The sequence below is a fragment of the Pleurodeles waltl genome, chromosome 12, assembly GCF_031143425.1.
Source record: "Pleurodeles waltl isolate 20211129_DDA chromosome 12, aPleWal1.hap1.20221129, whole genome shotgun sequence".
Classification (NCBI taxonomy): Eukaryota; Metazoa; Chordata; class Amphibia; order Caudata; family Salamandridae; genus Pleurodeles; species Pleurodeles waltl.
This window is the reverse complement of record NC_090451.1, coordinates 365,226,693-365,238,895: the sequence shown is the minus strand read 5'-3', so window position 1 is coordinate 365,238,895 and position 12,203 is coordinate 365,226,693. Positions and strand designations below refer to the sequence as shown.

General features: G+C 42.0%; 1 protein-coding gene across 1 annotated transcript in view; it reads right to left on the bottom strand.

Moving 5' to 3' along the window:
- The window catches only part of VPS35 (VPS35 retromer complex component), a 361,777-nt gene that overhangs the window by 191,397 nt on the left and 158,177 nt on the right, over positions 1 to 12,203 (bottom strand). Inside the window, exon 7 of the mRNA XM_069216632.1 lies at positions 2,040 to 2,123. Within this exon, the coding sequence (XP_069072733.1) occupies positions 2,040 to 2,123 (84 nt within the window). The remainder of the gene's footprint in view (positions 1 to 2,039; positions 2,124 to 12,203) is intronic.

Below are 12,203 nucleotides of genomic sequence, written 5' to 3'. Positions count from 1 at the left end.
TTGACCTTTCTCTCATCTCACTCTTATGTTGTTCCTCTTTGTTGACCTCACCCTCATTCCCACATTCTTTTTTCTATCCCATTCCTCGACTTCCTTCCCTTTCATTATTTCTCCCTCTCTGCCAAATATCTCTCTTCTTCACATTCTCTATATAGATCATCCTATTTCCATCTTCTTTCCCCACCCCTTCATCTTGTTTCCTTTCTCTCCTCGTCTTTCTTTGCACTCTTCTGTCCCGCCACTAGTTCCTACCTTCCTTCAGTTTTCTGCCTCTCTTCCTCTCTTTCAAATCTTTTACTCTCTTGGCAAAAGCTCCATTCCTTTGCCCATTTCCATTGACTCCTTCTGTTGTCCCATCCGTTCTCTTCATAATTCTCCACCATACTCTAAGCATAACATCTGACTCTATATCTAGCCTCTCGTTTTTTCTGTTCCCTTCATCTTACTACTGCTCTCTTCTTGTCCCAATAATTACCCTTTCCCCATCTGATTTTGGACTATATTCCTTTAATGGTTGTCCCTACTTTTTCCCTCCTTTTCTACCCTACGAAATACTTGTTCCTCCTCTTTTCTCCTTTTTTGTGCTACTTTCCATTTTATATTCTTTCACCATTACCTTCTTCATTTAATCTTTGTTACTCTACCTCCTCTTTGATTCCTTTTTTTACTCTCCCTCCTCTTACTCATAAAGGTGCAAGCAAATACGATAGTGGTGCTGTATTTGAGTTAGGAAGGGTAAAGCTGGATACCATGTTGGATCAGACTGTAATGGGAAGGCTTGAAAGGGCACACTGGCTGGTGAATAAATAATGGGTGATAATGGCTAGAAACACACAGACATCATTTGCTGACATGTTCGTATTGGGTGCCATAAAATCTCAATTTAGCATTGCCCTACCAGCCTATGGCAGTGTCCTGCGTATTAAAGGTCACACAGTTTTCTCCTACGAACTGAGTCATGGGCGTTAATTTCTTTTGATGTCAGGGTCAAATGTAATTTCCTGTGTTGTCTTTTTTAAGCATGTAAGCATTTTTGAAACTTGGAAAATCCTACCTCTTTTGCTAAGAGAATGTTGACAATTATGTCTCAGAGACAGTCCACCTCTGTTTCTGGCATGGGGTTTGAGGGCCTCAGCGTATGTTCACAAACAACAACTAGGGAGTGTGTGTGTGTGTGTCTGTTTGTGTGTAAATAAAAATAACTAGGAGTAACCCTACTAACAAGTGCACCAGTAATGTTCAGGAAGCATTTACCGACACAATTGTTCATGAAAGCGATGACTGTGTGTAAAGGTTGTAAAGACTATGTTAATTAGAAAAATAAACACAATGCCCTCCACTTGCAACAAACCTTTCGTTTTAAGATGTATGGGAGACAGGTAGGCAGCTACACTTGGTGGCACTAGGCAGCTCAAAGACAACCGAAAGCTGATATCCGCCACAGCTTGCACTGAAGGGATTAATGGGGGTTGTCTCTTGAGTCTAATGGGTAGGAGGAACCAAGTGGTGATCTCAAGAGCATCATTCTGCAGTTTGAAGGTGGTACGGATGGTCCAGCTGAAAAAGTGTGTCAAGGACTTTCATCCTTGCACCTCTTCTGTCACACAATTTTTTTTCCACACCTGTTAACTCACTCTTCCCAAATAAAGTACATACCTTTCATTTCCACTGTGCCTTCTCTGAAGACAGATGCTGGGTTATTTTTAAGAATTTCTAACCCAAAACCCAAACTTCCTCTATAGTTTTGAGCAGTTCAATTTCAGTGTTCAGGTCAGCTGTTAAATAAATGAACACTTTCACATTTTCCAACAACTCTGAATTTCACTGAATACCCAGTTGTGATTTCCAGATCTCTGAAAAACACTTAGCAAGAGATACAAATACAAAAGCATGAGGTTGTTCACCAGAGTATTTGCCCTTGCTATAATGAATCATGGTACTTGGCTGAGTACAGAAGCATTATTTGTACATCCATTCATATGTATCCGTTAATAATAGCTTACAATGTGCATTTTACAGACACCTCTGCCCACACTGACCTGTATAATGCACTCCATGAGATACTCCTGGGCCAATGCATCCCTGCAATTTACAACCTGTTCAAGTATACCAGGCAACACAATCTGAAACAAGAGCGAGGAAGGAGGTCAACATGAAAAGGTGCTATTTACTGGTAACCTATGAGTCAGCATTTTCTAAAACAGATTATCCAAGTCATCAGCGAAACAATAAAGTTATAATTTAATGCAAAGGTATCTGTATTGAATTAAAGCTTTGCCAAAGAAAGAATAACTGTCAGTAATACAAACATAAATCAAGATGCTTTTGTCAAAGTACAACTGCAATCTGAAGTCAATCCAGGTTTAGGGTAATTCTTCATTGATGACGTTATCACAGTTGCATAGGTATATAAACATGAAGTAAATACCTTTGATAATACTCTTTCTTGTGGATACCTAATTAACCATAGATTCCTCACCTTTAGTATATTTTCCAGGCACCTGACTGCATGTGAAGTGATTTCACAGCAGTGCTACTGCAAGCTGATAGGTGGCATCGTGCAACTTCCATTGTCTCCGTACCAAACTGGAAGTGACCTGCTCATTGTCTTCAGTTTCTTGTCTTTTCTTTTTCCGCACCCTTGGGATGCAGAGCATGAACAATTGTTAAATACAGTGTACTGAACATTAACTGGGGAGTTTTTTTAGACGTTACAAAGAGGCCAATCCACAGAAGAGGGAGATGGGGAAGTCCAGTGAGAATCTGTGGTTAGCTAGAGAATTCACCGGAAAGAAGGCTATGGAAAGTAAGTATCTTGTTTTTCTGATTCTTCAAATTGCAGATTCCTCACCTCAGAACACATACTAAAGCGGACCCTCAGAGAGTCCTCTGACCTCCATTCCCCCCACCTGGCCATCTCCTCTCCCGCTAAACAAGTAGTGATACATCCAGCAACACTGTCAACCCTGAGAGTGGAAGGGAGATTGACCTGATGCAGAGCAAACTGCAGTTGGTCAGCGGCCACTCTATATCTTAACCAGTTACCTTCAAGATCTGGATGGTGATAGAAAGGCAGCCCTGGTGCTGAGCCTAATGGGACTTAAAGATTTACTGTAGGGCTCGCATGTGCCACCTGGCTTAGTAATCAAGGAGGATGCACAAAGCTAAGAGGCCAGCAAGCTTCAGAAACACCATGATCTGGATCCAGGAGTGAGCCGAAAACTTCCTGATCACTGCCCCAAAGTCCTGAATTTGTTGATGTGAAGTGACGTCTAGCCACCTCCTTGGCCCAGATGGGAAAACAAAATGGTTTCAATCACGTAGCCATTATAGTGTCTTTAAGGCTATCATTACAAGTAATTTAAGGCTTGAAAGCTGCTGATTCTAGGTTCTGTTAAAAAAAAATGTTTTAGTCTCAATGGGGGGCAGCTCTAATTCTAGTACCTCAGGTGCCTTCCGAACCACAACTACAAATGAGGCCCTATCTTCCAATGGTGGCCTGTGTGCGAGTCAATCTCTGAATCAGGAGCGGTCTCAAACTCCTTAGCGTTCTGTAAATCAATGTTTAAAGAATCAGCATTATAATGAGAGAGGAGCACAACATCCAGCTCACCATCCTCAACATCCGGTGCTCTGGCACAAGGATCAGTGTCAGCACCAAAACGATAATGGAGCCTCTGCTGACAGCTGTGACACAGTAGATGGTTAAGGCTACATAACAACAATTTGCACTTTTTAAACTACGTGGATGGAACTCGAGCCGACAGCAGTTTCGAATCCAACATGGGTGTCGGTGCTGGTTCACTGTCCGGCATCATTGTCGAAATGCCAAGAGTCAGTGTGAATCGTGAGGACAGAATAAAAGTCTGAACCGGTGTACAGGTAGTGTGTCCCAAAGGGACAGATGACGCCAGAGAGGGAACCCCTAGTCTTAACATGACAGGAGGTCCTTGACGTTGACTGGTGTACGAAAGTGTGCCAGAGAGAGACGGAAGTGCACTGAGTATTTTCAACACTGCCTCTTTGACGGCTTCAATCAGGGACCATAATGGACTGAGAAATTCGGGACATGTTGGGATCAGCTAAAGAAACGGGCTCAGTGGGCAGCAACCTTGACTGAGTGCGACTTGCATCTTGATGCCCTCGCCACTTGTCCTTAGAGTCAGTGTGGCAGGATGGGGTAGCATGCTTTTTTTATGCCTGTTTTTGGACTTATCGGATGAATCAGTGAGGAAATGGAATGGTCGCTGGAAAGGAGCTGTGACTTTGAGCAAGAATTCGATTTAAGCAAAGGCCACAAATTCTTCTTGCGTTCAGTGACAACTAGCTTCACCTTGCTTTCTCCAATAGCCTTTGGTTGCATGAGGGTGCACTTATCAAATTCAGTAGAGGCATGTTCAGAGTCAAGGCACTAAAGACCAACTTTATGCAGATCTATGACTGACCTCTGCTTCCTAGAGTAGCACAAAAGAATCCTGTTATTTTCAGTGAGGGCATCATTCTTTAGCACACTGTGAATAGTTTGGAAGTCATCAGAAGGCACAAAAAATACATCAGAAGAAGTGCCCCGGATCCGCACTGAAAGACGTGGAAAGAAAGGAAATGATGCAAGAGTGCAGAGGTGGTGCTTATATGCAGCTCTGCTTTTTCACTTTCAGGAAGGCATGTAGCCAAGGCAGAGCTACACTATGCCAACTAGCTAATTCAGGATCCAGCCTGGCACATGGCGAATATTCAAAGATGAGGAATCTGCAGTTACAGGTATGCATCAGAAATCTAAGTCACACATGTATGATAGCATAGAGGTCACCTGTAAACTTATTACATCCCCCACCCAACAGCTCTGTCCCTGAACAGCTACCCCAAATCTCATGTACCATTTGATTACTTTCAGAACGTATGCACTGTTAAAAGGGCAACACAGGGGATATACCCTAGTTTTATTGCACATATTTGTCTTTGTCAAGCATACTTGGCATCCTAAGCCTCTAAAGGCACGTTAGTCCTCTGAAGTTCTGGTTTAGATATACAGGCACTGGTATCTACAGTTTGCAGAACAGATGCTCCGAGACAGTTGCACCTCATACCGACTTCGTAGCCCAAAAGAAGTCAGTATCCAAAGGTCATCTGCTGAGCCCAGGTCTTCACCAAAATGCCCAGGATCTGTTGTGCAGCTGCTAGGAGGAGCTGGGGACGGTTTTGCCCCTTGAGGAATGCATGGATTATTGCCCCTGTGAGGGGCGACCCAGTAATATGACCTCAGGATAGTGTGCCACCTCTTTAATCACTATTTGTCTAATGCCCTCTAGAACTCCTGAATGGTGTCTGATACGGGTGGACAGCTCCAGAGTATTTGGTTAGTGTGGCTGTTTCTGTGCATCTCTTCCAGCAAGTGTCATCTTGTATACTGAATAGTATGTAGGTTGCAGAGTGTATAGGGCTCCCAATAAAGGAGAGTTAATACTGTCTCTCTACATTGCGAAGGGCTAGTGTAGTTATTAGCACTTAAAATGGTACCCACCCTGTCTTGGTGTTGAATGTAATACCTATTTTTTCTCAGATTGGACCTGGAATGTAAACTTGTGCCACTGCTGCATATTAAGTAGCTGATATGTTCCTAGGGTTAACAGATGTGTGTGCTAAAAGAGACTCTAAATATTTCACAAAATGCATAACAGCCCTAATCGCTCTTGCAATAATGAGGGCTGTAAAATCAACTGTTTGCAATTGGAGGTGGTGAAACATCTCTTTTTATGAGGTCAAATATTCTTTTAGTTTAGAAGTCTCAAACTGAACACTAACAACCCCACCATACAGGCCCCTCAGTCAGAAACACCCTACATACTTCCAGGCCCTAGACTTTGCTCTACAAGGTCCGGAGAGAAAAACACATTTCTGAGTATGGGTGGGAGATTAGGGAGGGACACAGAGGGGAGTGGGTGGTACGGGGTAAATTATGTGAGGTTCTTTCTGCACAACCTGTTCTAAACTCTCAATGTAACCCTGTGACAGGCAAAAGTTAGTGATTCTGACCTTGTTGAGTGTGGGGGATCAATAGCATCTCCTCCAAGGGTCAGGTAGCAAGATTCCGACCTAATACACACCACAGTTTATCCACTTCACTTCAAGGTCATTGTACCAACCAGCGGAATTGGGAAGCCCAATGGCTATGCCAAAGTTGGGGAACATTTGGCTTCATTATGTCATCTTTAGCCTCTTTCCCACCCACAAAAGGTGTTGCACAAGTCTTGGATGCATCTGATAGCACTAATCCTAAGGGACAATGGAAGGGACTGGGAAATATATAAACTTTTCAGCAATACAGTCATTTTGAGAGCCACAATATGGCTGAGATTATATCAACTATTACCACTCACTAAGGCCAGAGAATAGATTATTCACTGCACACCTGTATATGCTGTGGTTCAACCATTTCCTCAGGTTTTGAATTCCAGAAGATGGGCATCTAAATGGGGTAAGGTCTTATAGCTTATTTTAAAGGGTTTTATCAGCAACTAACACCAATCCCTGACTTACGCTGGTTAGCACAGGAGCCAGCCACCGGCTAATATGCCTCGAACTCCCTTACTAATGGGTAAGGGGATGGTTACAAGTCAAAAAGACTTAGCAAGATACCATTAGTGAAGGCTATGGGCTTAAAAGTGACTACGTTATCATACAATTATCCCTATTTTTCAGCAGGAAGGCCTGTAGGTGGCAAAGTGGACAATCCTGCCTAGTACCTCTCTGGACAGCTATTGATTCCAAGAGGCCAACATTTACTCCGGTATTCAGGTAGAAAACAGCCCATGAACTGCAGTTCAAATAAAATGCTTGGAGGTTATCTGCCATCATACTACAAGCTACCTGATCAAACAGTTTTTGTTTTAGCATCCAATGACAACAAGATTGCTTCTTCCCTTCGTCGTCTGGCAATGTCAATAAGGTCTTCTTTGTATTGTCACTTGTTTGTGGCCATCAGCAAATCCTCTCTGGTTTGCACATATTAATGAAGAGAGCACAGAATTTAGTCTATTTGCTAGGACTGTATTAAATATTTTTGAATTAAGGATGAGGAACAATAGGGGTGGTGGGAGTAGCAGGATGTCGGCTACACCTCGAGTCTCCTCAAATGCGTTGAAGACCTCAGTAAGGAGGTGGATGGGAGCAGAGCAAATGAATTGTAGAATGATGCTATGAAGTCATCTGGCTCTAGGGACTTGGCTGTTTTAAATTTAAAGAAGCTTTCCTCTTTTGTTAATGGCATTTCAAGAGTGCCCATTCTTCACTCCTCGTTTGGGAATGTTAGAAGCTTGTAGGTAAGCCTGTCTGTCTTGGGAAGTCATTGCCTCCACCCTGTGGAGTTTTCTGGAACAAGGAATATAAGCACTGCATTTATCCTGCCTCTGTTATGACACATTCCACAGCTATGTTTAGTTACCAGGATACGAAGTAGGGCCCGATGGGCTCATAATTTGTTGGCCTGAAGTTTACCAACTTTACTTTTCCCCTCAAGAAAGCACACACCTAGTTTAGCAACTATTCTTGAGTTCTAATTTGGCCTGGTTTCGCTGTTAGCTGCCCTGATAGGGACACATTAGTGCAGATTTTCCACCTTCTGCAATTACTGCATTAGTTTGCTAAGCAGAGCTTTCTTCTTCACCCTAAGTTGGCCGCTTTTTGGGGAAGGTGTCATAGGTGACTGCTTTTACTGCATCCAATATAATCCCCTTCACCACCTAACCTGAGTTGTTGTGATGTAGATATTCTCGAATCTGTTAACACTGTTGACCACAAAAGAGTTTTTCTGAACTGTATTGATAAATAAACAGTTCTGCTGCAAAGTCTTACCACTGTAGGCAAAGAAGGTTATAGGTTCTGGTTACTGGAAGCTGGTCTGATAGTGTCAGGGGTATGTGTTGAACTACCTCCGTAGTCTCTTGCCCAAGAGTATGTGGTCTATCCTCGCATAAGTTTGGTGTGCACAGGAAAGGTGTGTGTAGTTGATGCTCCCTACAGGGAGTCTAAAACAGCAGGTGTCTACCAAGCCCAAGACCTCCAACTAAAACTGCCCTTCTATTCAGAATGGAAGAGTCCCTCTGAGTCTTTGTGGCAATTTCTCTTGCTTAAGGCACATGACTAGATGGAAGTCCCTGAAGGCCCTTTTGCGAAGCTCGCTATACATTGGATTGCCTGTCAGAGGAAAGATTCCTGCTCTTGATTGGGGGTCATTGATCGAACCCACTCAGTAGAGGCTGTGGTTCCATTGGCCGATGACTACAAGCCATTGGTGAGCCCTATCCCTCTGAATCCTAGATTCAGTAAATGAGAAGTGGGGCCAATAGGATTCCCTGTCAAACTGTTTCCTCAAGCTAGAAAATAAATATTGTTGTGGGTCTAGTGGGACCTTAATAATTTCTGATCAAGGCAGAGGATGCGAGTCTCCTCGACCATACGTATGCCAACCTTTAGGTTGGTGAGCTCTCCAGTATATTAAGACGTTTCAATGGTTTACTGAGGCCTCTAAAATGCTATGTAATGACTATGAGATCTATCATGGCATATTTCATGCGTCATCAAGCCTAGACTCCTCAATTTTTAATTGTCCGATACATGTTGCATTTTAGCAGTGGAACAAAACATCATTAGCGAATCATGCCTGTGTGGCAGAAATATGGGTGGAGCCATTGTGAGAAAAATACTCATCACGTACTGTCAAGCATCGCTAGAGATGTGGCCAGCCATCATCACTGTGGCAGAAGCAGCATTGCAGGGCATTAGCTGCTTGGGGGCCTGGATGAAAAAGCCTAGATGATATCTAAAGTATTTTAAAACATTAAAGTGGTGCGATGTTGTTTTCTATATGTGATGCAATTTTCAAATGCTAGGAAGTCTTTTGAGCAATGCAACTCATATTCTTAGATGGCAGGTCCAGCTTTTAAAATCAAGAAGCATAGAAACACAGGGCACTCCTTTCAGCCTGGGTTTATAGTATTACCTGTGTCTCTTACCCAGAACACGTATCCACCGTATTTACAATCAGTTAAACAGTAAGCCTACTTACAAACTATATTGTTGGACAGAATAGTCACTTTCCATTATTGTATTCCAGAGGTAGCAATACCAATTATGAACACCTCTGTGTGATGGGTAAGGCCTGCATCAGTCTGTTGGTCCTGTTGGATCTCTAGACACTGTTTATGTCATTGGGCCATAGTAGGCTGTGACTGTCATATGCTCAAGGAGAACTAGGGTGTTTTATGAAATTCTGTAGTCATGCAAAAAGTCTTTCATATATGACAATAGACTATCCCTGCGATATCCAACTCTAGTCTCTTTGACACTGGGCATCAGAGGAGTCCGGCAAGAGTCTCGTAATAGCCACAAAGTATAACGAGTTGCTGCACATCTTAGGAGAAAAGTATTCTTTATTGCTTTACCAGTATGTCTCCGGCACTCCAAAATTTCATTAAATGTCTGATCTCAAAAATACTCTGAAGAAGGATAATGCAGAAGGGATATCAACCTCTACACGGCTGCAATTATCAAGTGCACTAACTACCGATAGCACTTGAAAGGTGATGTATACCTATTTGGTGCATGAAGACAAGCGACATTTGTTGTGCTAGTATTCTTGAATGTTGTACAAATCATGGTATATGCAGTCAGTACCTGTTTAAGTTAGGAAAGAGGGTCAAGAAAACTACTAAGTATCCTGTTTTGTGTGGAGCCTACACTTGTGCACTGTTCCTTCCTCACAGGAGACCAGACAGAATCATACTAAAGATTTTCTTTTTTTGCATAGCAACTGCAGGCTTTTACCACCATCTTAATTGAGACCACAGTGAAATGTCAGGGAGTTTGGTATATGCAATTAAACTGGACAAAGTAGACATAATGACCTTAAAGTCCTTCAATGTTTCCACTTTATAGAGGAACCTTATCGTATTGAGTAATAATGCACCTTGATACTTTCCTTCTTTTTTTGTATTTAAATCTATCCCAACACTGCCCTCAAACTTCTAGCCCACTCCTATTCTTTAGCACCTAACATTTTTGTAATCAGAATCAAAATCAGAGTAATTTTATTCGAAAGCAGAAGCAACCATAAAAGTACATAATTCAAGAATAAAAACATGAAAAATGCAAATATTAATGTATTTACAGTTTAAAACAGCATAGTTTGATAATTAAAAATACGGTATAATTCAATGAAACACGTGCATGTTCAAACATATCAGGATCCAAAAATAATATATTACAAAAAGTGCATTGTGCATTGTAACCGCACAGTGGCTCTCAAAAATGAGCCGACATAAAAACAGGACTCATTATCAATCAGTTGTTGCAGAAAATAGAGAGCCAGGAAGCACTGCCTAAAATTCAGAGGCTTCCAAAGAGGGTTTATAAATGTTTTAGTATACTTTTTATAAGATTCACAAAAAAGGTAAAGTGCAACACTGTTTGCCCAGATCTGCCACCATAGCGGCATGGGCTGGTGCTGAGATCCTTTTGATAGCCCAACAGGAAACAGAGTAAATATTGATTGTGTCTGCCCGGAAGCGGAATATAAAAAAAGTTCCCAGCATCCGCGTACATTAAACAAATACTTAGACAATAACCTGTCAAAGGTCAGGTAAGCTTTAACAGTAGGTTTAAGCATTTCCATATTTAGTTTATGGGACAGACTTTATTAAATAATAGCATATGCACATGCTTTTTATTTATGGTACCAATAGAGCCTGGTTCAGAAAAAGCATGCAGCAGCTTCTGAAAACATTTCTTCACATACGCTACCCATGGAATAGTGAGGCCTTTATCATATATAACAGACCCGTCATTGGTTCTCCAGACAGATAACCACAGGAGTGGTGGGCGGGCACTGATGGGGTCACCTACAGAAGTCAAACCCAATTCCTCATGGCAAATAGGATGAGAGAAGGTTAAAGGGGAAAATAAAGCCTTACTATAGAGGAGACTTTCCTCCACCTGGATAGCTTCACAATTTACAATGTCCCATATCCCGGTCCCATGTGCTGAAAAAGGGACACAATGAGTCAAATAAATAGGTAATAACAGGAAAGTACCCTCCCCCCTCCCCAGGGGGTTGAGGTAGACTAAACATAGCCCCATGCTCAGAATAGTTTCTACCTGCAAAGGGTAATATTGGTTGCCCATGAACCAGCTGCATCAAAAGTGACTGCTTAATAAAAAAAGGTACTTGTGCTTTGTAAACAATTTGAACCAACAGCAATGATATATGACTTTGCAAAATTAGTTTGCAAGTCAAGAGCAGCCATAAATTGGACAAATGAGTGCACCAATAGGTATTATGCTTTTGGGGCGTGAGCTCTCAACACTGCATCAGCTGCATACAACAGTGTAGGAAGTAGGGCACTATTTACCTTTGGTACATCGGGGGTGATGGTGGATAAAAAGGGCAAACTAAGCTCACTGAAATACAGTATAAACAGGGTGCCAGCATGTAGCCTTCCCCCAGAACTCAAAAGATTTGTATATAAGTGGAAACTTCACCATTAGGACCAAACCTTATTCTGGCTTTCATTTGCTCATGCAGATATGCTAAAAAGTGTACAAGTGCTTCATCCATCCCCCTAGACATAAGAAGTTGCCAAAGCTTTGAACAATTTACACAATCAAAAGTCAAATCCATAAATGCAAGATACAATGGTGTCTGCTTAGCTACTGTTCGAATGTTTGTAATCAGTGATACAATATTAACAAACTGATGCACCAGAAAAGAGAGAGAGAGAGAGAGAGAAAAAAAAAAGAAGCAGGCAGGTGGGAAATTTAAAATAATGAATCAGATACCTGGCCGGAGCCATCCATAATTCAAAAAAGTAACTCACTCTGAAGCACAGAATAGTGAACACAGTTTTTGTGTGACTGCTCCTCCCTCTCCGCAAAATAAAAAGGAGAACCGGACAGTTGTGTGTCACTCAGCTGCTTCAGAAGAGGGCATGACAAGGGACAATGGAGCCATTTTGTTAGAGTTAACAAGCAGCTCTTACCCCCACAGCACTCCCAGGGCCCACAGCGTACCAGAATGATGTTTGGAGCAGGCAGTACAGAATTCTCCATTTGCAAGGCTTTAACAATAGCCATTGCATGCAAAGGGAATATTCTGACTAGCTGGCCAGCTCCCAATGTTTAATTCAGGATATTAATAGTAATTATTTTCT